Raw genomic sequence first — 27918 nt, 5'->3', positions numbered from 1 at the left:
AATCCAAGAACATAATATTCAGATTGCAAACTTCATTTTTTACATGCCAGGAAAGACCACAAATGCCACAGTTTTTGTTAGTACAGCTGGCTCCACACCCTACTACTGCCTATGCCCACCTCAAACAAGACATCAGCAGTTCAGAATATCTTGGTGCCAATGTCCATTTGGGATCCACAAACTGTAAACTCTGCTACAGGTACTTCATCTGACAGATGAGCTCAAAAACTTCTCATGCACTGACAGACTTAACATGCTAAAATGAGCAGCATAAGAATTTTCTTTCCAAGACAGTACTTCCAGGAATTTTCATGCCTTTTATTAAGCATTCAATGAAAATATCTTGCCTTCAGAAAAAGATTTAATTCCTAACATAGTGTTGCTGATACATTTATTGACGACCTTGTCTGCAGGATGATGCTAGAGATGGCTCATTCCTTCCTAAACAAAGGGTCCATAAATGGAGGCATGAATTTCAGTGCAGGAGCACCAGCAGAGATCTGATTAATATTTCCTTGTGTTCAAGTGGAGGCAAGTGATGAGTGGTGCTCCTTAGGGGTCAGTATTGGGAACCAGTGCTGTTAACCATCTTTTTTGGAGACATGGACAGTAGGATTGAGTGCATCCTCAGCAAGTTTCCTGACAATACCAAGCTGTGTGGAGTAGTTGACATCCTAGAGGGAAGGGATGCCATCCAGAGGGACCTTGACAGACTGGAGAAGTGGGTCAGTGCCAACCTCATGAAGTTCAACAAGGCCAAGTGCAGAGTCCTGCACCTGGGTTGGCACAACCCCAGGCACAAATACAGGCTGGAGGGAGAATGGCTGGAGAGCAGTCCTGAGGAAAAGAACTTGGGGGTGGTAGTAGATGAGAACCTCAATATGAGCCACCAACGTGCAGTTGCAGCCCAGAAGGCCAACTCCATCCTGGGCTGTATCAAAAGAAGTGTGGCCAGCAGGGCCAGGGAGGTGATTCTGCCCCTCTACTCTGCTCTGGTGAGACTGCACCTGGAGTGCTGTGTCTGGCTCTGGTGCCCTCAGCACAAGAAAGATACAGACTTGTTGGAGAGGGTCCAGAGAAGGGCCATCAAGATGATCAAAGGGCTGGAGCATCTCTGCTATGAAGACAGGCTGAGAGAGCTGGGGCTGTTCAGCCTGGAGAAGAGAAGGCTCTGGGGAGACCTTATAGCAGCCTTCCAGTGCCTGAAGGGGCTACAGGAAAGCTGGGGAGTGGCTTTTCATCAGAGAGGACAGTGATAGGACAAGGGGTAATGGTTCTATGATATAATATTTGATTGTAAAATAGTTTTTAAGCTCTTAATATCATGTCTTAGTATTGAATAAATCACACAAAATCAGCAAAAATATTAATAGGGTGACAAGAATTCTGGCTCTAGTCTCGACTATAAATCCTTCCATACAGAAAGCTGCAGGACATAACGGAACGTAAGGAGACACCTATATCAGGAGAAGTGAAAGATGCTGAGTTCATATGGCTTGTTATTAGGGAAATTACTTATAAGCAGGAATTATCTCTTTTCCTATTGTATTTCGAGCTTCTATATCAAAAAATACACACAGAGAAATAGTCAGCATCTCTAATTTAAAAAGAACTTACAGACCAACTGCTAAAAGTTCTTTATGAATTCTTTGTCCTGTACAGAGAACCTCTACAAACTGCTCCTGCAGACAGACCAAGACAGAACTGGGCACGTCACTACACTAAGTACTAGAACTTGAAGGAAAATCAGTTGTGCTCCCTCCCCAGCAGAAGGCTCATTAGGCACACTGGGACATCGGTGCCCTCTGGTAAGAGCAACTCTGTTTTACTGGGCAAGAACCCAGTCTCCCACTTTTGCCTAGCAGAATCCAGATGTGGGAATCAGCACTAACTTTAAGCAAGAACAGATGTGTTTAAGCAAAGTTAGTTTCCCTTTCCAGAGCAAGAGAAGCAGAAGCATTTCTAACCGTAGTAGATCCTGTTTTTCTAGAGTTTGCTGGGGGGCGTTTAGCTAGCTGCTTGCCTGGTGATCTGGAATTTTGCAGTTCACAGAAGCTATTCCTGTAATTCTTCTGACTGAACCGTACTCCAATTTTTTCAGACAAGATATGCCAACCAAGGCAAAAAGAAACTCTGAAGTCCCCAGAGCTATCTCACATATTTTGGAAAAAAAAAAGCCTTTTTTTAGAATAACCTTTGCAAAATCAGCATTTAAAGCTATGGGGGAACAAAGAAATCAAATGAGTTTAGGACTGCAGTGAGGGATTTATTTTACTACATCAGTTTCCTAATCTCTTTATTTTTTTTTTTTTCCTCTAGGAGCTCTCATGTATTTTCCTGTCAATGTTAGGAGGGTCTTAAAGAGTTAGGGATTATTTTTCGATAAATAAATAGAAGACACTAAAAAAATACAAGATCAAGATAATTAAACCTATCAAGGCTAAATTTGTCCATCTTTAATGCTCTGGCTTGCGGAATTACTTTTGACACTTAAAAAACCCCATTATCCTTAATCTGAGATGCACATGTACTTACTTGTATCATCTGATAGCACAAAACAATAATCTCTTTCCCTTTGATAATTTGTAGTCTCTATAAGTGGCTTCTCTGTTATTCAAATGCCATTTTGATTCCTATTGACTAATCAACACCTGTGTTTCCCTTTCTAAGAAAAAACAGCCAGAAAACATTTTAATTTGATGCAATAAATAACTTAGTAATATGTGATCACCAAGAAGGAAGACTGGGGTCTAATAAAACTTGTTTTTGACACAAGAAGAAAGTTTCTTAACCTAGACTGAAGACTTAATTTGTCATACCAATGTTCTATAGGCAACCTTTGAATAAAACTCAAGATTTAACTAACTTCATACTGATTTTCTATATTGTTGTCCATAATAAAGAATGAATCACCAAAACCAGAGTCAGTATTAGCAACTACACATGTATCTTCATGAAACTATAATCCTAGTTCAGCACTAATCAAAATGTCTCAGAGATGCCCCACCAGCTACAAAAGACAGGTAGATGTAGGACAGATTACCAAGGATAGCTCAAAAAAAGAAGTTGGTTTTCATCATGTGAAAGGAAGGAGTCCATGATAGGAATCATAACTGCCATAATTAGAAATGGCTTCCTGTAAGGCATGAACCACAGACAATTTAAGGAATTCCCCTGACTCTGAAGCAGACTGTGTGTGGGGAAAATCCCTGGATTTTGTGAGATTTATCTCTCTTCAGGGATAAGAGATTTCTGTAAGAAAAAACACTATATTAACCACTCTATACATGAACTAAGCCTATGTATCATGCAGTCCATGACATTACTATACAAAGTGAATAACACAATGTAAAGAATTAAAATTAGCATAGCACAGTAACCAGAGCATACACTACCAAATTCTTTTCATGAGGTAGGGCCTTTTTAGCCTTTCCTTATGAGTAAGTACTATCTGTCCTCTGGAACAACTCATCAAGGATATCTGCAGAACATTCTGAAAACAAAAAAATTTTAAATGAATGTTCTTCCTGGTTTAACCTGATGTGTTTGCCTAACGAACAAGCTAATTTGGTTTATTTATCTACACCAATCCTATTTTGCTCAATAATGGGAATGACATTGTTCACAATTGATTAGGACTCCCTTCCTGAAATACATTATATAAGAAAAACTATCTAAAGAAAGTTATTTGCTATCCCTTCTGTAAGCCTTCCCTTAATGCACAGGGTTCTGCCATTTCACGTTTGGCTCTGAGTATAAGACAATAATTTTAGTCATTGTAATAACTTCCTTGAAGACAAAGATTATCAGAAAAAAAGGGATAAACTGTGAGTCTCCATTTGTCAAATTAGAGGCCCTTTTTAAATCACAGAGAATGTAACATTAAAATGAAATCTACTTCTACTTTTAATAGGGATAATCCCTATCTTACACATGGGGTGACCTGAATTTTCATCTAAGTGTATTTCTGTAAAAATAATCTTACTTGAAAATTGTGTTTGAAATACATTACTACTTTGAGCATTTAAAAACCCCAAAATATCAGAACAGTCCAGTAGAATAAGAATTCAGAGGGACAAACTGTTTGGATTGAGGAAAAAAAGAACAGTGAATGCAAACACTGCCTTCCCTTGGGCCAAAATTAATATTAACTATCTTCTGGTATTTTGCTAAATATACATTAAATGCTAAATAGCATTTAAGAATTTTTTTCCAGCTACTACATAATTTTGTTGAATTAAAAATCAGGATGTGGCTGCATTTTCTTCTTCTGGATTGTTGTTTGGTTACACTGTCAAAAACCCCAAAAGACATGGTTTATCACTGGTATAATGAATAAATCCAAACACCAGTATAACATAGTTGCAATTGGAATTTCTGTTGTAGAACAGAAGATAGAACAGTGAACTGAAGAACAGTGGAGATGGAAACATTTCACAGTGCTGCGCAATGCAGCATTTTTTATTACGCTTTTTGCCTGTTTTAACTAATGAAAGCGTCTTGTCTTCTAATATATTTATTGAAATTAACTTTGACTACCTAGTAATGTCATCACCCTATCTTCTAGAAGATACCGAGCATGAGCTGATACGTTAATTTTATAAGCAATGACATGTTCCTCTTCAGCACACTGGTCCTTTATCAAGAAAAAGGAAATCTTCACATCAAGGGATCAAATAACTTCCCAAACAATAGGATCCTCTTCGGTCCATCAGGAAAATTGAACCAGGAATGCAATTTGATATAACTGTTTTAACTGCTGGCCTGAAACTTGGTCTGTGTCCTCTTAAACAGTTCTTCAGTAAACAGGATAATCATGCGATAGGATCGGGACAGCTTTACCAAAAAGACACCAGCCCAAGCCCTTCCTTCACCTACTGGCAAAATGTCTTACTGAAGTTGCAGTGGCCATATACCAAGATCCTTAACCTAATCTCCATCTACACTCCTGCAAGCTCACTTTAACCCATCTATGCATTTTTAACATAATGCTTGATATTGAAAAGCGGAAAACTGGCAAAGGGGACAAGCTGAAGGACTGAGACACAGACTTTGGCTGCAGTATTCAGTCTGCTCTGTGTAGCAAGAATGGGAGTGTTATGACAAATGCATTTCATACAATTCATTTAGATGTTTATTCAGTATCTGCTTCTAATATATCTTAGTAACAGGCTACAAACACAATTGCAGCCCACACCAAAACAGTTTAAAAAGAGCATGACAGGAAGCGGATGCTGGGTCATACAGCCAGTGCTGTTTAGGACAGGACATCTCGCAGTGTGCCTGCAGAAGGAGTTGCCCCTGTGACTGAAATAGTGTGTTTTAGGAGCAGTTATGGAAAAAGAAATGTCAGTGAGTACTGGCAAATCAGACTGAAGCAGAGTTCAAGAACTTTCTTCTGCAAAGACAAAGAAGCTTTGACTGCAAGGAACCACCCTGCCAAATCTAGGGCAATTTCTTGTTTTGCTGTATCTGCTCTGTGCAAGCTGTTTGTTTCCAGATCCTCTTAACAACAGGAAATAGAGACATAACGAAGCAGTATGAAGTTGGTGGGCCACAGGTCACTCTTTTCTAAACAAAAAGAGCATGAAGGAAAAAAAAAAAAAAGGCTGTGGTTGTTTCAGGAACCACATCTCACACAGATACACCACTGAAGCAATTGTTATCTGAATGACCCAGCTAAACGCAGCATCTCTTCAGTAGTGTTCAGACATTATTTATAACTCATTCCCCATTGCAAGAGGTATCACCCCAGTTTTTATAACATGGGTTATGACTGGGAGGTACTCTGACAGGAAACAAAGAGGGCTAAAGATAGGAGAAGGGCAGGAACCAGAAGACAGCGAGGGCATGCAAAGAGGTAAACCAGAAACATTCTGCTTGCAGGTGGGGGAAGGAGTAAAAAGAATGTATTCTCTTCTTAGCTCTTCTCCAACTTACACAAAAATAAAAGAGTACTATTACAGCACACTGACCTATTTCTTCACAGCTGCAGCATTACTAACTTTTAAAATCTGTAAGCATCACCAGTCTAGGTGCTTTGAAAGCAAACTTACCTGAAAGTCTTGATCATCAATTCCAAACCTCTCTCTTAGATTACGGAAAACCATTGGACAATATTCCTTAAATTTGAAATGACTTGGCATGTTTTCTCTGAAAGAAAAGAAAACCAAATCAACTTCATTCACCTGCATGTAAATAATTGTAGAGTATTCTGTCCCAATTCTGTTCATACAAAGTAGAGGATACGGAGATTTATAACCTTTCTTCTAATGCTTTCTTTTATTCAATGAGATTTGGTCTCACCCCATTATTTTCTTTTTCTTTACAATTTTTTATAAATTTATACACATTAGACCACTTGTTTCTAAACAAGCTATAACGTAACTGGATGAAATAATCAAACAGTATTTTGATAAATTTGGAACCTGGACTCAAAAGCAGAAAAGAATGCTTTTCTATTGCCCTAAAATTGCTTCAAAGGTGAAATCTTACATTGGCTTATATAAGAATTATTCTACCATCTGTGACACCAGAAAGTACTGACAGTGCCAAGGCTTCAAGAAAAATGGACACATTCAGTACAGAGCTGATTTTAATATCCTAGTGTTAATTTCAGACTTTTAAGAGAGTGTCACAGCTTAAACCAGGACAGCAAGAAAAGTTATTTTCACCTTTGCCACAGATCAGAAGACCCAAAGTAGCAGCATTCTTCCTTTTTCCAAATACATTCTTAAATAAAATGCAGATTGTACATAAAACAGCATTAATAGTTTTGTATGTCTGTACGTGTGTTCGTGGAGCATTTTTAAGAGATGTAGATATTACATGAAATGATCTTAATACTTTTGAAGCCTCTGTATGATCAGTACGATTTCCTATTAAGAGTTATAACATGCTGAACATTATTAGTCTTTGCTATATGCTTTAAATTTCAATTTTCAATGAAAATTTTCAAATTAAAATATTGCATTTAGTTAAAAGTACACACACAAGAATTTGTGTTTTTAAAAATATCCAAACATGTGCTTATATCAACCCTAAATAATTGCACCAAAAAAGGATCATCTTCAATGTGTAAGAGACTCACAAGGCAATAATAAACCATATGGAGGAAAAACACTACCCAGCAGCCCCTGCTGTTGCTTTTCAGAACAGCACAGATGGTTATGTTTATCACAGGATTAACTTAATCATCAAAACTTCAGTCCCATCAACTGAAAAATAACAGAGTTCATAGTACTTCATAAAAATATCACTGCCACTACTCACTTCTACAAAGAATTGTTACTTGTACTTACTTGTTGAAAAGGTGATTGTCCACCTTTATCTTGGAGTACGCTTTGAAATCATCTGGCATCAACATAACAGGGATTTGAACATGGCTCAGTTCATTGATCTAGAGAAAACAGAATATATTTATTTGCTGATGTATTTGCAAAGATACTGAATGTGTCTTAATTACAAAAATGTTATTCAGTATATATATTGAATGAAAACTAAATACATTCATATATTGAATGAAAGTAAAAGAAGAATGCAAAAGCAGATTTATTGCAATCACAAAACAGACACTTTAGAAAAGAAGAAACAGCATTCCATATTTATACTAGTTTCAGGAAAAAAAGTGCTTGAAAGCACACCTGGAGTGTACTTTTTATGGAAGGTCAATGAGGATGCCAGCAAAATGATCTTTAATCCCAACACGCAGTTCTTGTTTCATCTGCTGAGCTGTGCTTTCCAAAGGTAACTCAAATTCTACATTTCAGACAACTCTTTACCTTTGCAGCTTGTGAGCCATTTTTACATGTCTGTGCCTTGAACTATTTATAAAAATAAAATTTTGCTTACATGTGAATGCACACACTTTGGGCTCAGTAAGTAGAGGCTTGTTCTCCCAACAGTGCCGACCTCAGCTGAGTTTTTGCCAGTCATAGCATTCAGGCATTTTTTTGCTTGTTCAAGTTGGACAAACTATTTAAGTAGCTAAATTTTTGCCTAGAAGTAGACTCAGAAGTAAGTTCTAAGGTTGCCCCTATTTTGTCATATTCACAGGGACCATTTATCTGTTCTTTCAAGCTTTGAAATAAATATTGTCTGTCTTCTCAAGATTAGGATTTTTTAATATATATTTGAAATCCACTTCGGTCACATCTCTGAGACAAAATGTAGACAACTTCGCCATTACCTAGTTTGTAGGCATGTTTTCATTACTGCACGTATTAATCTCCCCTTAAGTGATGTGTAACTAAAACATGACAAACAGAGAGAACTGTGAGCTTGCAACAGTGCTTTCAATTGCTGAGTAAGATACCTACTACAACAACAGGCACCAAATACCCATGACATACAGTTTTCTTATGTTCTTGCAGTGCTCTACACCCTGGTCACACATCTCGATTTACCTGGTCAAATATTTTTGCTCATGCAGAGCATGTTTTGCTTCAGCAGTTTTCTACAGGGTTTAGGAAAAGCCACTCTATATGAATACAAATGCACAGCAGGGGTGGATACAGCAACACAGGGATGCTTCTCTGCTCTTAGCACTGCTTATTCATTACTGTTTTCCAACTAGGAAGCTGCTAGTTGCCTGTAAATGCCATCCTGCTTAAGAAAGGTTTTTGGAGAAACTTCACTGAAGCAGTTATAGGTTATAAATATTGGAGGAAAAAAATGCACTCACTGCAAGTATGACCTTTTGCAGAACTGAAGATAAAATAAGAAAACAGTGAGGAACCTTATAGCTCTTAAATAGAGGAAAGCAACCAACTCAAGCAGGCAGCTCAGGCAGCCTCATCATTCTTCAATGCTTTGAAGTCCCAGTAATGTTCACTGACATGTCTCATTTTTATTACTCAGATCCATGCACCAAACACAAAAACTGATAAAATCTGTTGAATTTACTTTACAGGATGCTTCTTCAGAAAGTCTTGAAAAGCTCTATATAGAGGGATGGCAGTTATATAGAGTGGAGAAAGGAAACAGAAAGGTACTTGGGATGAGCTGAAAGTGCTCTGCTCCTTGGAGAGGTATGGAGAACGCTCTTTCCTCCTTCCAAAGGGAAAGAAAGAATAAACTCCAGTAAATTTTTGAAAACACAGCTGTACAAACCCAATAAATCATGCTGACACCTCATTAAATTCAACATAAAATAACAAAACATTGATCGAAAATCACTACATCTAACATACATGCTCTTTACTACAGTCGATATCGCTGTACATCAATCTCACCCTGAAACCACAGGGCAGGTTCATGAGTCTGCAGAACTAGTCTAGCTGTTGCACAAACAAAACTAGAGACAAGAAGACATATTAAGCAGAGATTTCAAACTTTAGATTTGTTTGTATGGAATTATCCGCTCTCTTAGACTGCCAGATGGTACAACAAATTCCACACTTCAGAGAGGCCTAACAGAGACCCACGCACATTTCTGTCCTGGACAAAAGTGATCCCAAGAATATCTTCCAGCGAATACTGTCAGTAAAGCTGCATTAAACCATCTTCAAATGGCCCACCTACAATTTGCAAGTTTCCATGAAAATTTGCATTTTAGATTATCAAAATTCCATTGATGAGATTGTCACAAACACTCACTTTCTAATTGACTGATGTAAAGTTTCCCTGAATACACCTACAGAATTGCTGTCATGCTGTGAATATTCAAATTTGTGCTATAACAGCACAGTTTTAATTGTACCTGTAGGCCTTATAAAAGTAATTTGTATAGTGGAATAACATAGCCAACATGCTTGTATTTGCATACTTTAGATAACCTTTTATTTAAAACAAAAATGCCAAAAAAATTCTATCAGGAAGTTCCCTACAAGAATCAGGCAAAAAATGCAGGCTCATAAAAGGTTACTGGGTTGGGGGTTTTTTTTGGGTGGGGAAAGGGGAGGGTTTGGAGTTTTTTTGAGAGGGTACATGTGGGTTTGAGATTCATTCAAATCTCAGATATGTAAAAGCAATTTCTCTAATATTTTAAGGAATTTCTCTCTAGCAGGAGGGGGAAACAAAGCAGGTGATGAACACACAGTAGAAATGACCTTTGGTACAGCACACCAGCTGAGTAATGGCACATCCCTGTGGCACAGGCCATTAATTAATTTAAACCTTTCAAGTATAAGGTCTGGTTCTTTGTGCAATAGTACATTTTTTGGATAGATTAGATGAGACCAGATCGGAAAGTGCACACAAGACAGAAAGGAATACCCATGTCATTAGATCTTGGTGGAAACTAGAACCACACTACAGGGGGAAGGGCGAAGAAACAATATCCAAAACTCCCATACAAACAGATCTTGAAAAGCTGAAAGAAAAGGGAAAGGTCAGAAGGATCAATTCTCCACTTTGCCTTTACCACGTTAAGCAACAGCTACATTTGAAAGACACAGAATATGAAAGACACAGAATATGAAAGAAAGAGACAACATTTTGAACTAATCTCAGATGAAAATGTTGCGCTTTTTTCTGTGTTTGAAAGCCAGGCATGACACAAAATTTTGATTAAGATGGATGCAGTACCTTTGCCATTTATTATGTGCATCTCTTTGTGTTACCAGTTGAACACAGCTAGCTCTCTCAGCAAAAGTAAATGAAATGTGACTGTGAGGATAAAAGTTCAGTATTCCCAATTACAACAGAAACTGTGTTACAATAGCTCTAATAATTACATAGGAAATAAGAAATACCCATTTTCCTCAAAGGAGCGTTTCTGAATGGAACACAATCATAAGCAAGACACAATTTCCCACAAGAGACAATCACAATGCATAAATGAAGCAGAAAGCTCACTGGACAGAGGACTGACTTGTTGCTGAGGACTCAGGATCAAGCATTCCTTTAATGATAATTACTTTTAAGAGAACCCACATTTACAGCATCTCTAAAGTAAATGCATGTGCATCATACTGAGGAAGTTTGCAGTCCTGCAGCCTACATCCTTTAACTGCCCTGATTTCTTGTTGCAAATACGAAATTCTGCTGCAGTTCATCTTGTTTGAAACAGACAATCCTTACTGTATCTTTGAGGAATTTAAATCCCATATAATAGCCTCAGAGAACGGATTATTTTAAATACGAATTACTAAGATTTTAATTGCACAGTAACCATGCATATTGTGTATAAATACCTGATGTCTATTAATAACATTAATAACATTAATAACTCATACACACAAGACATTAATAAATGAACCAGAAGTCTCCCTTTAAGTAATCTATTCACGTATCTTCTCTGATATTGGCATAAAACCAGGTGGTTATATGAGATGAAGACATCCCCCTCAGCACACAAGCTTTAAGGAAGAAGGATTTTAAACACCTCAGACTGACATCTCCCCGTTAAAGACTCAGAAGAGAAGATGGAGGCTGCAGGAGCTGCTGAGAGCTGCGGCTCGGCCTGGCAGGCAGGAGGGGCCTTTCAGGCAAAAACCGACTGATTGCCACTCATTTTGCTCCTGCAGGTTTAGGATTGAATTCACACTGTCAGGAAAACAGAGGTTGTAATTAAACTGCAAATAAGGGAATAATAAAGGCCTACTGGACATTGAATAAATAGTAAGACTCAGCTGGTAATGATTCTGAAATTAGCACACAGAGAGGTGTTCCCACAAAGCCATCTTATATTGGTGACATTTCAAATAAGCTTCTCTAATTTATATGATTTGAGATCAAGCAACGAATATATCATAAATTGTTAGGCATTATTAATGGTCCTTATTTAATTCAGATACATTCACCCTAAACACTGCATTGCCAGGGCAATGCATAATTAAACATTAGTTTTCATTCTGTCAGAACATAAGCAGCAATAAATTGCTTGTAAGAAAAGCAGACAATGAGATATTTAAGCAGCATATAATAAAGGCAATTTACAGCATAATAGCATGCTTAGCCAGAGGAGCCAGAACAATGATCCTCTTCTCTAAAAGATACAAGCTGATGCCTATCACTACAATGCTACAAGAAACCTGTGTAACACATTACAGCTGGTATAATTGATTTTAAAAAAACCAACCCAAAATCACAAAAGAATAACAACAAAACAATATATAAAATGGAACAAGGCAGGTAGACCAGTGTTCAAAAATGTAATCCCAACCACATCACAAATGACATGCAGGCTATTCAGCTATGCCTAGTGGTTCCTTTTGAAGTTCCCTTCCTATTTAAAGCCTTCACTCTGTACGTGGTTTCTCGTATTTAGTATCTCAGCTTTAATATACAGCGTAGATACAGTTTCTTTCTAATTTAACATCACTAAGGAAGGATGAGGTGCTTTCACACTGAACAGCTTGATAAAACATCTCAGTTGCAGTTGTGGCTCTCAGCAGTTTCACACACAGGAAAATCCCAGCTCCTCCTGCTGCTGGAAGAAGCTGAAGTTGTGGAAATGCCACTTTCCTTTCAGTTCTGCTTCTCTCCCAGCTCTCTGAACTGAAAGCCAGTGCACAGCAGTTTGATCTGCCGAGACAAACAAGCTACAACTGGTTTGTTACTCTGAGAGAGTCAAGTGCATTTTTCACAAATTTGTGTATTTTTAAACACAGATTTTGGAAGAAGTGGGACTGGAGGAGACTTTGGAAGAAAGAAATTATTAAGGTCTGAAAATAGAATTGAACTTTTAACATCACCAGCAGTTCTGAGATTTTTATGTTCATGGTTTACTTTCCACATCTCAGTTTCTTCTTTGGCAAAGAAACTTGTACAGAGCTCTGAAGAGAAAAAAATATCAGACAGTACTTTTAGTTCAGACATGAAGCCAGCATTGTGACATGGCCACAGACTTTTTCAAAGGCACAGTTAACTCATTTACTGGTAGGTTAATGTGTTAAAAAAAATCAAGTCTATTAGATTTTAATGGATTGCTCTTTGAAAACAAGGCTGGTGAATAAGAATGCAACAGACAAAAACCGTTGGAGATACAAAATTTCACATTTAGAAGACTATTGTTCTTCATTCTTCCAGGAGCTTCTTGATAACTGAACACCCTGCAGGTCTTATCACAGAGAATCTACCTGATTACTAGAGCAGAGTCATCTAGGAGATAAAGTTTCTTAACCTTATTCTATTATTCTGTGAAAAGCCGTTTCCAAAGCTATTCCTGTTTTGCAAGGAGTAGGCTAAAGCACACCGGGCCAGTGGTGACAGGCAGAGCTATAGGCAGACATTTACATCCTCTCCTTCCCAGATGTGGAACCTGCCACAGTACCGCTACTGGGACAGTAAACGCCTTGTGTTGAAGTATAAACTGAAAGTGAAGTGATTATTTTACAACTCTTTGAAATCTACCTTGAAGGGTCTGGAAAGGGTGGGTGAGGTCAGCAGCTAATCAATTTTGTGGAAGACATTTGCCTGTTACGGGGCAAAGCCATCATTTGATAAATGTCATTTGACAGTTTAAATTACACTCAAAGCCATTCTTGCAAGAGAAATAAAAGGTTAAGCTAAGTTCTGCTGTAGAGAAATAAATCAGTTCAGCAAAATAGTCCTTAATTTGTTTTAAATGAGGCTTTCATCATTTCAATCACACAAAAATTAATCTCTTTTTTTTCCTCTCTAAAAGCACAAGGTAAAAAATATACACATAGACTTTTTTTTTTTTAATTAACTACACAGTGCACTAGGAGTTTAAATTACATAGGGAACTTCTATATAAGTAATTTCTGGTTACCTATTCAGAAACAAGGCCTGAAATTAAAGCAATTATATGACTAAGAAAAACACAGGGTGAAATATTTAATTCTCTCTGAGCCTTCAGCACCATTTTAATTTAAGGAATATGGAGAGATAAAAACCCAAACCAACATAAAAGCTCACATAGCTGCCAAAGTAATAGGTACTGAAGTTTCACTTCTCAAACTATCTACCAGTAATTACTAGAGCAGCTTCATGCTTTTAGAGTTCAGGTGATACCTGGCGTTAAGATTGTTGGCCTTCAATGACATTCAATAATCGAATGCTAGAAAAGTAGGCCCAATTGAATCAAATGTATTTCAAATTGCCTTAATGCAAAAAGCTACACTTTTCCCAAAGTATCTGAAATACTCTGCAAAAATATTAAATACACTGCACGGATTTTGAAATTCTTAGAAATGAATACATCAATTACAGCTTACTTAAGCTTATTTACTTGTTACCAAAAAAAGTAGCAAGACTCTTCTGAAGTCTTATTGTCTTTCACTTAAAAAAAAGGGAAAAAAACGTCACAGCAAACTCTAGATGTTTTCATGAGACTTTTTAGTTGCTGTTTTCAACAGCAGAAGGGTATCTTTGGAGAGGGAAAGTCTGCAGCACATGCATCCACATGGAAAGCAGGATATTGTGACATACTCAAGAAAGCTCTGCACAGGATATTATGACATACTGCATACAGTCCCAAAAAAGAGGAAAAAAAATGGTTTTGAAGAGCATTCATTTCTTGGTGTTTTTCTTTAAACTTGGAGTATCAGGGCCCAAAATGCAAATGAAGGATTTTATAGGTTGTTTATCACTCCTATTCAAAGTTTGGAGTGACAGTGTTTAAAGAACATTTGAACAAAAGCACCAAAATGAAATTCCCTTTACAAATGTTGTGATGCAAGTTTTCAAATTCTTTGAGTTGCTTGGACATTTGCACATTCTAGAAAATCCAGAACATCTGTTGTATAGTGTCAGACAAGCATAAAGTCACATTTCTACAGATTTGGTTAAACTTCCTGTGAATCTGCTTACACCTTTCAATGAGTGCAAAAATTAACACTTCATAATGTGCCAAATAATCAAAGACCCAATATAAATTAAGCAGCTCAGATATAATGCTTGTCATGATAACCTCCCATTCTCCTAAAAAGCTAGGACAAATGTAAGAGTGTGTACAGAGATATTGGTGCACATCAATTAAAAGAAAAATAGTGTAATAGAAATGCAACTTATTTCTAGTGTAGATTTTTGACATGCGAAACAATTTGAGTAGCAAACAGCATACAAAAATATAGTGCCATCTCAGTCCAAAAGGAAATTGTAAAGCAATGAAAGTCCCTCAGATTTGGATGAGTTGTGATGCACACAATACAGATGAGCTCATCCTTTTTGGCTAATGTAACAGCTAACAAGAAAACAAGACAAGCTACTAGACAGTGGGCTTGTCACAAAATTGATAAAAGAACATTTTATGTTTTGGAGCAGAAATATCTCAAGCCTTCATTTTTGAGCTTCAATTTGTGTGCTGGGAAGTTGATGTGCTTTAATACAATCTTTCAAAGCAAAAAGGTATCTTCAACTATTGTTTGAAATAGTGATTTAAAATACACACTTGTCACAAGGTCTGATAGCAATCTGGTCTATATTTTTCAGATTAAAGAATAAAACGCTTATCTGGCAACAGATAAACCTTAGTTTACTTGGCTTTACCCTGCAAGCTTCACAAGAGAACACCTAAAAAGAGGAGGATATTGGCAGCCACCAAGTATTTATTTATGAAACATTTAACAAAAATAGTTTCAATTCAAAATACAAAGTAATACACAACCCATGGATTCTGCTCATTTTCTAAATCATCAATTGTGGGTTCTGGAAGAAAAGTTCAACAAGCAGGAACAAAATTAAATAAAATTGCACTTGTATTCCATAAATCACGTTACTCAGACCTAGAAAACAACCAAACTGTCCAACCAACCAACAGACTCAAAGGAGTCTATTAAATAATGCTCATCTCTCATAACAGCTTTTAAGATCATATTTTACCAGTATAACTTTTTTGAACAGGAAAAATGAGCCTATGCAGCTAAACATAAAATTGCAGTAAACTGTTGAAAAAATATGGAGAGTTTGCAGCTCTACCTGAATATTAGAACTGCAAAATGAAATTCAATAGAAAAAAGCACAACAATTGAAGGCATCAGATGGGCTTCAGAAGCAATAATGTACTTCACATTGTTATTACAATTAAGGAGAAGGAAGACCAACTCCTGAATAGGCTTTTTGGTAACCCATTTTAATGTTCTGTCACACATTCCAACTTCACAAAGAAGTTACTATTTAGGAAAATGTTGACTTGTGAAAAAATGACAATAAAATATGATTCCTTTTGGGCATTTCTGACTCTGGGTTAGGTGAAGGCTGAAGCTGTGAGGCAAATTTCCTGGAAACTGGCAATACCATTTGCATTATATAAACCTAATTTATGAAGTTAATTAACCGAACATGAGTGACTCCAGAAGCAAGTACATGAAGGTCATACAACAAGTATTTTATTGCTTTGTAAAGCAGTACAGCCATAGTTCTTGGTATCATGGACTTTATAGAGGAATCCGAGAGCACAATGTACAGAACTTGCTCTGCCAGTACTGATTAGCCTTCAGCTAAAAAAGCATTTTTTTAGCTTCCAGGAGAAGTAGTAATTTTTCTGTGCAGAACCATGTTGTTTCCTTGTTTTAGAGGAATCCCTTTAGTTATTTCCCTGATGCATCTGGTCACGCTGTATTCCTGTTGCATTTACCATGCAATTTTTCCCTTTGAAGTAGTGTAATGCCTGAGGTCAGGCTAACAGGTCTGTAGTCACCTGGGAGGGTTACCCGTCTTCCAGGTTTTATCATTATACCATCCAGACATTTTCTCTTTCTACAGTTGAGCCACTGTATGGGTTCTGTTTATAAAAATGCTGTCAGAGCAAAAGCAAAAGTGGTTGGTAGTCAGGACAACGTGACAGCTCCTGGAAGGAGATGTGAAAGGCCTCAAGGACCAAGGAAACAAAAAAGAGCCCAGGCTGGATGGCAACTGCAGAACAGATGTTTGGGATTGTCAAAGGGCTGTTTTAGCACTTTGCTGACCATCTCCTCTGTGGCCATTAAGGCAGGAATCCTTACTTGTTCTCCTAAATATAGTTTCTAAACATGCATTACTCTCCCCTTCTGACAGACATGTTACAAATATACATTCATTTATACACACACACACAGAGTCTCTGCAACTTCTTGTTACTGATGCCATGAGTTCACTTGCCAGTTGTTCGGTATTTGGGAGAGCAGGGTATTCTGGTCTGTTTACAATGAGCACGATCCTGCTTCTGCTCTGCACATACCTTTTCCATGCAGAATCCAAATTTATTTTGGCAGTAATGCTATACACAGTATTTAATGAATTTATTATTGTTACTTATCTGATACTAACTGCCCAGATATAACAACTGCCATGATCATTTTGCTGCAGGTCAAGTACTTAAATTACTGCCTGGTATTTCATAACCCCAGAAAGCCTTCGTGGTCTACCAGAAGAACAGGGGTGTGAGGGGAGAGCAGCCAAGTCGCCAGCAGCTCCTCCACTCCCAAGTCCCATCACCCTCTTAGTCCAATTAAATTGGGAGTTGAAATGATTATACAACTCAAGGTGAACACCTTTTTTATCTGTTGATGCAAAAAAAAATATAATTAGTTAAAAGCAATGTAATAAAATTGCATGAAATTTTTCCTCAGTTTACAGGTCAGACTTTTGTTACGGGAGGATTTCATAAGCTTAGGTGGATAACAGGACAGGTTCAATAGGCAAGAGGACATAAATCCGCTTTATATTTATATTTGTCATTGGCCATAAATAAAAAGCAACCCTGGCGGTTTTAGTGCCCTTAATCTGAACATGCACTTGTATCACGGTGCCTCTCTGAAGGGAGATCAAACAGAAATTACCAAACTTTGTTATTCAGTAAACATGGTGACAACAAAACATCACTTTTACTGTGAAGATAAAGACAAAAACTGTAAAGAAATATTCTGTAGGAGTTTCTACTGCACTATCCATGGTAACATTTTTCCAAATCCAGTAAAAAAGCATTTTCCCATGATTAGGTAGTTGATGCCAGTATTTGATCAGCTGCCACTGATTTCCTCTCTTGGACTCCAGAATTCCATTTCCAGGACTCAGAGAGCAGAACCAGCCCACAGAAACTCCCTGTCATCACTGACATTTGATTCAGGTCATGTATTGCTGATAAAAAGTATGAGAAAGAAAATGTAGCTTTTTTATTATTTCCATACTCAAAAATTAAAATAAAAATCATCTAACAATTTAATTTATCCATGTAGCAAGAATTTCATATACAGATACACGTCTTTTACACACTCACACACATAAAAAATGTATTCATGAAAAAAAGCCCTGAGCTACCAGCATGCATTTTCAACCCTTAGTGCTAATCCGAGAAATTCTCCAATGCAAATTAAAAAAATAATTAAAAGTTCTGAATAACGCACCCATAGCAAGCAAAATATAGCATTTTTGAAGATCTGAAGCCACGTACTATCAAACCAAGCAGTATTTCCTGGGACCAGAGGCATAAGCAGGCTGCCTGTGCAGCACGAGGGCCAGTTAAGCCGACCCGCAGCTGCTTTGCATCACAGCACCAGCACAGGCCATTTGGAATGTGCTCCCTTATGCCCTCCACATTCCTCTGTGCACACATATTCCTTTTTCCATTTTCAGGCTTACTAAGAAATATTTTCTGAAAAACAACATTAAAAAGGAAACACTGCCCTTTGTTTCAATTTTAATATAAACCTAACAAACTGGAAAAAAAATAAAATACACTTTTTAAAAAAGAGGAACTCACGGAGAAAGTTATCCCTATTTTTCTCAAGGAGAGTGAGACCAAAGGCTGCTCCTTGTAAAATGCGTCATAAAATAAGAAATAGCAGTATCCTGCACTAACGATTGGACTTCCTGAACACAGGACAGCCATTAATGTCTACTGTTAATTAACTTTTTTCAGTGGCAGAAAGGTGGAGTGGCGGAAGGGTAAAGTGGTGGCCATCCAAGCCACGAGGAGTCGGAGGGAAATGCACATGCAGCAAGTTAAGGAACATGCTTAGTTTTTTTCCTGCTTTTCCACCATGAGGAAAGATACAAGAGTTACGATGGACTAAAAGTAGCTAATATAATTTATTTCTTTTTTTCCAGGAAATCTAGAAGAGACACCTCTACCTAGTTACAAGAAAGGACTTAAGAGAAAAACAGGTTCAGTGAGCCACAGGGGTTTTCAGGAAAAGCATATACAGCCTCATGCTTCAAACAAGTCAGCATTGCCAACATCCCTCCTGTTTTTCCCTGCTTTTGCACCATCATTTTTCCTCTCCTGAGCTATCCTGGAGACATTCAAAACCCGCCTGGATGCCTTCCTGTGTGATGTACTCTAGGTGACCCTGCTCTGGCAGGGGGGTTGGACTAGATGATCTTTCGAGGTCCCTTCCAACCCCTAGGATTCTATGATTCTATGATCCAGGTGCATGGTCAGTCATGTGAGAAACCAAAGCTAAAACCCAACCCAAACCTGCTAAAAAGTATTTTTGTTAACTTTGGATCATTTTGCCAAACCCACTCAATACAAGGATGCAGGAGAGCGAAGGCAGCAGAGAGATGCTTCTTTCTGCAATTCCTTAGCTTAACACCTTTGGACTAAAACCCCTCAAGTTGGAAGTGCTGCCTGCAGTCTTATATTTGCTTATTACCGGGTGAATAAAGATTAATCTGAACACTTATTTTTGAAATTTCAATGAAGTTTTAACTTTAACACCTTATAAAATGTACTGTAAAATAAGAAATAAGAGTAACTTGCGCTAATGACTTCCTGCACACAAACCAATTCTGACATGTATTTTTGCTACCAACATTTAAGTACTTAAAAAAACTCAGTTTGCTGAACTGCAAAATCAGCTTTGGGTAACCAACTTGTTTTTCAGGTACAGGCAGAATACTTTCTTAATTTTTGCTCATTCAGCTAGCAGAGTTGAACAGATAGGTCATTCAGAGCTGAGGAAACCAATTGAGAGTCAAAAAAGCAAAAAGGCTTGTTTTCCTTTTCTGGTCCCCTAATTAAAAAATGTTATGGAAGATGAGATCTAGTTTTGAAATCTTAAGGCATGGTCAAGAGTTGAACTGATTATGGTCTTCAGATAATGCTTCCCTTGTTTAAAAACATATTACAAAGTCCAGTATAAAAATTGCTTTGATTAACTTATTTTCCACTTTGTGGATCCAGGATATTTAAGGTTGTTTTATTTAACTTAGGAAATAGAATGCCAGTTTAGTGCGTTGCTTTGCAATTTATCAGACAGAGCTGGACAAAAGTTACTTTAAAAAGGTCTCTTCGTTAAAAAACAAACTTGCCTGCCAGCTCACTGTCATAACTCTTCAGAGATGGGCATAGGGAGTACCTTCCTACTTAGAAAGATATTATTCACTTCATTAAATACAAATGCAAACCAGAATTGAAATCAGTTATATATTAACAAAAATCAGTTGCTTGTCAATTTAAACTTCATTTAATCTTCTGCTTTAAAATTCACTATAGTCTTCTGCATCAACTGTACAGGTTCACTTAAGGAGAGCCTTGTTTGACATGTTTTTATCTCATGCTACCTTTTGGAATTTCAATGGATAAGAACTCCCTAACTTCCAAGTAAACAGAATTTTATCTATTCACAGCAAGAACATGTACAACTGCTAAGAAGTACTGAAGAGGACTAAATAATCCCAAATGCTTGGCTAAAAATTGCCACGACTAAGCCTCAGAAAGACTGAAAAAGTATACATCCTTGGAAAGAAAAGCAGTTATATTTCTATTTAAGTCTTAAAATATTGTCATTCTCTAATCCATCTGTATGACAAGTTTTTAATATTTACACATTTTTCCAAGTTAAATTTATGTCTCAACATCCTAGGAAACTCAAACCAAGTCTGCATTATTTATCAAATACAAACCAGAGGTATCCTATCTTGGACACCCAGATATAAGAAAAAAATCAATATATTCCAGTGACCCTAAGTACAAAAAGAAAAACTTAAGACTGGGTTTGTAGAACTTGAAAGTTTGAAGCAATTAATAAATTCTGAAGTGCACGCTATCTCTGCATAGGCTCATAGCTCCCATAACGTATGACCTTCAGGTCATCAAAAAGCTCTTTATCACAAACTCCAAAATTTGAATTCAAACAGTAGTGAAACTAAAAGCTCTGCTGCACTTTTGGTCATAAGGATTGTATTTCCAATGCTCATCTCTGTTTTTCTTCCTTTGACGGAAGATTCTTTGTAGGCTTCAAACACAGGAAGGCTGCCAGCAGTGCAATAATGTCTTCTTGTCTTCAGGCTTTCTGTACTGCCTCCCTCCTACCATCTAGTAGGAGACAAGCCCAGAAGGCAAGACAGATCAACTAAAGCCACTTTTCAGGAGAGCTGCACTTGGCACAAGGTGAGGAATATGTTGGTTTTGTCACACTCCAGGAAAAAAAAAAGTTAAAAAGAAATGTTTTAGACCACAATGTGTAAACTCGATGGGTTAAAGATGACTCATATGGCCCTGGCTGGTTCAAGTGACCTCTAATACTATCACAGATACCATCAAAGAAAAAACTAAATAAACACACATTCTAAAATAACATGCCATCTATCTTCCAGTGCTAAAAATAGCCTCATATTAATCTCTGTTAAAACACTGAATGATGGATGAACAGATGCTGTTGTACTGTAATCACTCTAACCATAGCAGCCGAATATGCCTAGCAGACCCAGGACCGAAAGACCCAAAAGCAAGAACTAACATTTTGCTCCATGTTTGTACACCACCTAGGAGAGAAAAGCCCCTGCACTTCCCCCAAGACAAGGGACCCTGAACATCACTTGCAGTGTAGATGTCACGGCACTAACTCTAGAGAGACCAATGTATAGGTACACACAAAGAACTGAGGTTACTTCCTCTGCAGAAGCAGAGGTTTTGTTTCTCAGGGACTCATTAATGAAATCAAACATGTCAAGGAGAACTGAATATGACTAGCTTAGATGAAACCTACAAGGAGAGCAGACGAATTTCCTCAACAGTAAGGTGGAATGAAGAACTAGTACCACCCAGAAAGACATTTCAGTGACTTCTTTTGAGATTTTAGTACACATGAAAATAAGATATACAGAATGCTGTATTGCCCTAATATTTCACTTTGGTTTACCCTTTGGTAATTATTAGTTTTATCCAGGTTGTAATTGTGTTAGAGATCCACAATTGAAAAGTGTCACCAGTAAGCCACAAAGTAGGCCTAATTTATGCCAGCAAAAATTGGCACTTTTGCCATTTTAGCTTATTTCATCTCATGTGGTCTGGAGACATTGGCACAAGATGTTTTGAAAGGAGTATGGTTTCAAAGCAAACTGAAAACACATAGTGGCTCCAGTCTACCAGCTACGCTTATCAGAAATCAGTTGCCATCAGAAGCATGGTTGGTGCACCTGTGTCTTCAGCACCCAAGCTTCCATGGATTTTTTGGGTGCACATGTTAGAATATATCTTGTCTGGTTTTGAGGAGTGCCCAACAAAAGCAGCTCCCACTGACTTCTGTTCAATTGGAGGAAGTCTATACTTCCAAGAGCTAGCTAGAGGGTGTTTCTGACTGAGGCTTGAATACAAAGGCAAACCTTAACAGTGTAGATTTATTTAGGTCAAAATTTTCAAACTGAAGTAGTGTTAATTGCCACTGAGATCCCTTTTCCATGAAAACTGTCAGTTACAGTAAAAATAAAAATCCACAATAGATATTAGGTAAATACTTCTGGTAGTAACTTAGCATTAAGGGATGAATTAACTGTTGACTAGTGGTACCTTGTAAACCAACAATCTTGTTTTCCTATAAAATACACAGGTCTTACAGCCTAAGGAAAATATCGAAAAGCCACTGATATAAAACAGGAACAAATTTAACTTCAGAAAATTTTGATATTTAAAGAAACTTCTGATAGAGCAAATGCTGGAAAGAGTGTTATAATTATCTTAAAACCACAGTTGTCCAATTTCCCTTTCAGAATCTCTAACCCACAAACTGTCACCAGGTGTGAGTGTTTTTTGTTGTTTTCGAAAAAAGCAACGATTTGCTAAAAGTAACATCACTGCAGTAATCTCTCTTTTAGCTCCTGAGACCATCTCAGCACACCAGACATTTGAACTCTGGTTTAATGAATGCTCTGGAGGAAGTGAGAAGTCCAGACCATGAGAAGGACTTAATGCTCCACTCAGAAAGAAGAAATGCATTTGCAGTAAAATTGTTGAAATGCTTATGTGGCTTTTTAACGTAATCTATCCCACCTTTATAAAATTGGGCATTTTAATTTTTGTTGTAGTAGATTCTTTGAGATAAGAGTGCTTAGAGGAAAAATGTTTGAGTTCACAAAAAACTGTATTGTTTTATAGGAGCCAGGGAAATTACAAATGTAATTTATCCTTAAAACATCTACTTCACTGTTAACACTTTAAAAGTATATTGAAAGCATTTGCTTAAATAAAAAGGAAAATAATATTCAAAACATTAAGTAAATTGTTTCAACAAAGAAATTTATATAACTTGCTTTTTACCTTACCACAAGTTACAGATTTGCTTTCTTCCTACTAATAGCAGACTGAATTTGGCAACAAACTGCTTTTGAACAGTATGCTGAAATACCCTGCTTACATTAATGTCTCCTCATAAGCAGCAAAACCAAAAGCAAATGTGGAATTCACTAGCTGAGGTGGAGTCACTTCCAAGGCAGTTTACTTGTGTGTTTTCACTAAGAAAGAAACATGTCACCTCCAAAACAACCAGAAGACTCTTCACAAGCAGCTACTTACCTTTAGGACCGGTTGCTGTTTCAGTTGCTATCAAACAGTTCCCACTCACAAGCACAAATAAAATCCAAGATCCCACCTGCTGGAGTCTGTTACTAGTTCAGTTACCCTTTGATTGAGAAGCACCTGAAGTGCTCATACCAATTTGTCACTGGCCTCCTCACCTCCCTCTCTTCTTAGTTCACACTAACCAAAATCAGCCTTTAGGAACTCCCATTTTTTTTTAAATATGGCAAACACTCAAGTAATTTCTCCCTCTATTTTATTTCCTCCCTCCTTGTTCGGCAAAACTTTGTCTTCCCCAGACAAATATTACATCATCTGAAGGATTTAACTTTAGACTGTCTTAAGATTTAAGGCAAATTCTAAATTGTTTTTGCAACTATTACTAAAGCAGCAACACTCACACAGAGCAGAACTCAACTGACTATGAAAATAACAGATTGAGGAACAAGGCTCAGCTGCACTTATCATGATGGAGATCAGGTCAACAACAAATTGAGTCTGGACTGATCTTGACATGGTCAAGTGTTTAAAACAAGCCATAAGATATGCCCTTAAAGCAGCTCTTTCTCTGTGTTATTCCAAGTGGAGCTGCAGGTAACTAGCATGGCTCTAGATATCTGCTACTCTAGAGGCAGAGTGGATTTCACTTACCATTCCTTCACTACTCTGCTAATCAAATATTTGCAAAGCACTTACTTACTGGGAACTATTATGCAGTACGAACAATTTTTGGAGACCGAGGATAAAGATTGTTGACTCTAATGCGAAATACATTCTGCCCTGCAGAGAATATAAATACAGATAGTCACATGAGCAAACAGCAAAGAGCACATGCAAAGGTGTGTGGAGAAAACCCCAAACCACATAAACAAGCAGTAGGCCTGTGAAGTGCAAGCACTTTGAGCTAGTAGTACTGCTTGCTGCAGGCTGAGGAGGGGGAAGAGAAAGGAAGGAAGAGAAAAAATACAAAGCTTCAGTTTTGGTTTATTGAACTTATTTTGATGTGACTTTTCTACATAAGCATGTATCTGTCAACACACTTTGACATGAAATACGCAGTGTTATTGACAAAAGATATTTTCCTGGCCCCAAACTTACATCTGAATTACTAGTCATTTACACAGTAAGTTGACATTTGATCTCTTTTAAATCAGTGCACTATGTTTCCTGTATGTTTTTCTGATGTTTTAAAATTGTGTTTTACAACCAGTCACAGATAGTTATCCAGTTTTTAAATAAAAATACAGGTGGGGAAAAGGGAAAAAATTATTATCCAAAATTATACTAGACTGGAAAGAGAAACTTTAAAACACATTTATATCACCAAAAAGTATTCATTCATTTCTGAAGTCTTAACCATCCCAGAAGACTTTGCACTTCATGTGGAGCAAGTCTGATTCTTTGATAAGGATATAATTATTAGCATACATAATTTCCATACAAAATCTTTTATATTTCATGCACTAACCCATGCCTACTTTCAGTGTAATTTTAGAAAGGCTCCCAGATATTTTAAATCACATCAAGTTTGATTTAGTGAGATTTTCCTGTTCATTAGTTAGGGAACCAGAGTTACAAAAAATGAAAAGTGCTGGCATTCAGGGAGAAACCATACTTTTCTTATCTGCCACTGTCTGGATGAAAGTATTTGTAGCAGGAACATTACCCATGAGAAATGGTTAACAAACTGAAGGAGCTTAACTATACCTTTAGGAAGGATTTGACAGGACTTAGATCAACTCTTACAAAAAGCAACACGTGTATCCTAAGGGCACAGAGGCAATAACCTGCTGCCACATTTGTGAGGAGCCATTTAGCAACATGGTGATGAACAGCAACCTGGAAAGCAGGCTTGGGCCAAAAATAATGACAGCTTTCTTCTGCAAAAATCAAAACACACTCAGCTCCAGAAGCAGAAATGTATATTAACAGAAAAGGAAGTATGCAATAATAAAGTCACTAAGATAGTTTCTAAGTGGAAGGTAAATAATTAGCTGATTACAGGCTGGTTGTGCTCTTTGACAAGACCAGAGCAATCCCAGGAAGAAGTTCTGCTTTCAAATCATGGTCACCCACCTCCCAATCTTACAGCTCTAGTAAAGATCTCTGTCTCTAGGCAAAGCAGGATTTAAGTCTAAACACTAAATTCCTTCTCCCACTCCATCCCAATCTATACTCTAAAGGAAGGCCTGGACTGGGTATGACATATAAAGATGTAGTTGTGGACACAATCGAGATGAGCAAGCAACTACTACGAAATGTGTGCAAAATTCTACAGCCAGAAGAAAGACTCCTCGCAGACTTTTTGACATTCAGGAAGAGGCCCTCATCTCAATGGTGTCTTTTTCAGGTTCTCTTCCAAATTAATCTCTTGGCTTTCTGCTGAATCACCAGTAACCAAAGAAAGTAGAAGAGATTAAACTTGTGTAACAGCACGTTTTTTTGTGGGTAGCCTTCCCCTCTCTCTGAAATGCTACAAGATGTTGGATTCAAGGTAACAGGCCAGAGCCTTTAAAAAAGAAAGAACAAAACAATGGCTTTATCTAGTAAGGAAAAAAAACGAACTGCTTTTTTGCACAATAGAACTAATGCAGACATCAATATTGAGTTGCAAGACAAACTAATAGTATATGAAACATAGGACAGGTATTTCAAAAGACATTTCAAGTAAAGGTGCCTTTGGAGTCTGAAGCTAGGAGCTCAGGTCTGCAGCAGTGCTGAAGACAACTTTAGTGTTCCTGAGTTTGACAAAACTATACCCTTGAGTGTCTCAACCAAAATGTAGCAGACCGGTGTCTCCTGATACCAGACAGGATGCACCCTCACTGTGTTACACACTTCTGCTGAGGTTCACAGGCTTGATGGTCCTTTCATCCCAAAGGTTATGGACCAAAAATACCTGCACTGATGTCTATGGAGTTGCCTCATAAACCCACTGAAATAAAAAAGGTGAACCAGACTCTTGGTGTTTGTCTTTCCCATATCTAACAGCATAAGGCCCAGGCTGCAGCACTTGTACTACAGTAACTTAATGGAAATTCCCGCTGATATAGACAGGCTAACAGGAAGAAAAGCCAGTAACTGTAGAAAGAAACTAAATGAAGGAGAAACTCAGCAATAGGAAGGAAGAAAGCCAAAAAAATCCAGGCAAAACAAAACCAAAGGTATCAGCATGATGCTCAACCTCCAACATCTATTTTTGGAGTTACAGTTTGTTCTGGGCACATCATCTGCTCAACTATCTTTGTAGTTGTACAAGTTTCTAAATAAGTAAACCAACAGAAGAAGCTTACCTGGCCATTCATACACACCAATTTGGAAAGGAAATGAAAGGAGACTGACCAATAATACAGGTAAGATGGCAATTCTACATTAGAAGTAAAGCACTGCAAATTCAACAGAAAATGGCATTATTCTTGTTCCAATCTTTTCTGACCCAAATATTGTTACTGCAAGGAAGCGCTAAGTCAGCTGCTTTCTGGACTACATCTAACTGCTTCCTTAAGCTGAACAACAAAAAACCTAATGCCTCAGCTAAGAAGAAAAGGCAAAGGGTCCTCAAAATGGCCTTTCCTTTTTTCCTGAAAACCACTTCCCATACAAGTTGTTTACTGTGCCTAGTATCAAGGCAATTTTTTGGTCCTGTACTGACTAAGGTGGGGAGTTGCAAACGGCCTAGGCTGACCTGGTACATCTCCCCTCTGTGTTTCTCCCCTTCCTTCCTGTCTCTCCCCAGCCAGCTCCCAGCAGGTGCTTTGTTCTTGCTGAGCCACAGGGACAACTAGCGTGGCTTTTCCTTATCCTCCCAGTGATTTAACAGGCTGAAAAGCCTCACCACTGTGCCACATCAGCACTGAAGCCAGCATGAGAGAGTGGGATGAAGGGATACACAGGATGACCACAAGCAGTGAATTAGGCAGAAAATTATACTGTGGTACAGTATTTCACCCTGACCAGTCCATTCCATACCCCTGCAGTAATCCTGGGGTAAGTCCAAATCGACGCTTTTCATTCATTTATTTCTGGTGCCAAGTCATCAGCTGGATCTAACCAAGCAATGTCTTGCCTCAAATTAAAGGGAATGTTCTCGGCAGACCAATGGACAGGACTGTGAGAGTCTGATTTGTCAGACCACAGATACAAATAAACAAGTCACAATTTTCTAAAACTCTGGAAGCTTGCTGAGGTTTACTTTTAGGTTTTGAAACACTGAATGCATAAAACTAATTATTCTAATCCTATCCAGACAGTTTCACTTGGAAAATAATGCTAGCAATAGGTTCTAGTATCTGATT

General features: G+C 37.7%; 1 protein-coding gene across 2 annotated transcripts in view; it reads right to left on the bottom strand.

The window, feature by feature from the left end:
* PIP4K2A (phosphatidylinositol-5-phosphate 4-kinase type 2 alpha) overlaps positions 1-27918 on the bottom strand; it is a 111899-nt gene that overhangs the window by 43422 nt on the left and 40559 nt on the right. For both annotated transcript variants that reach the window (XM_051611674.1, XM_051611676.1), the window contains exons 2-3: positions 7302-7399; positions 6057-6153 (exon numbers count right to left, since the gene is read on the bottom strand). In XM_051611674.1, coding sequence (XP_051467634.1) covers positions 6057-6153; positions 7302-7399 — 195 coding nt within the window. The remainder of the gene's footprint in view (positions 1-6056; positions 6154-7301; positions 7400-27918) is intronic.

Source organism: Apus apus, chromosome 2 (genome assembly GCF_020740795.1).
Source record: "Apus apus isolate bApuApu2 chromosome 2, bApuApu2.pri.cur, whole genome shotgun sequence".
In the NCBI taxonomy this organism is placed as follows: Eukaryota; Metazoa; Chordata; class Aves; order Apodiformes; family Apodidae; genus Apus; species Apus apus.
Note: the sequence above shows the minus strand (reverse complement) of the source record. Positions and strands in the feature narration are given on the sequence as shown.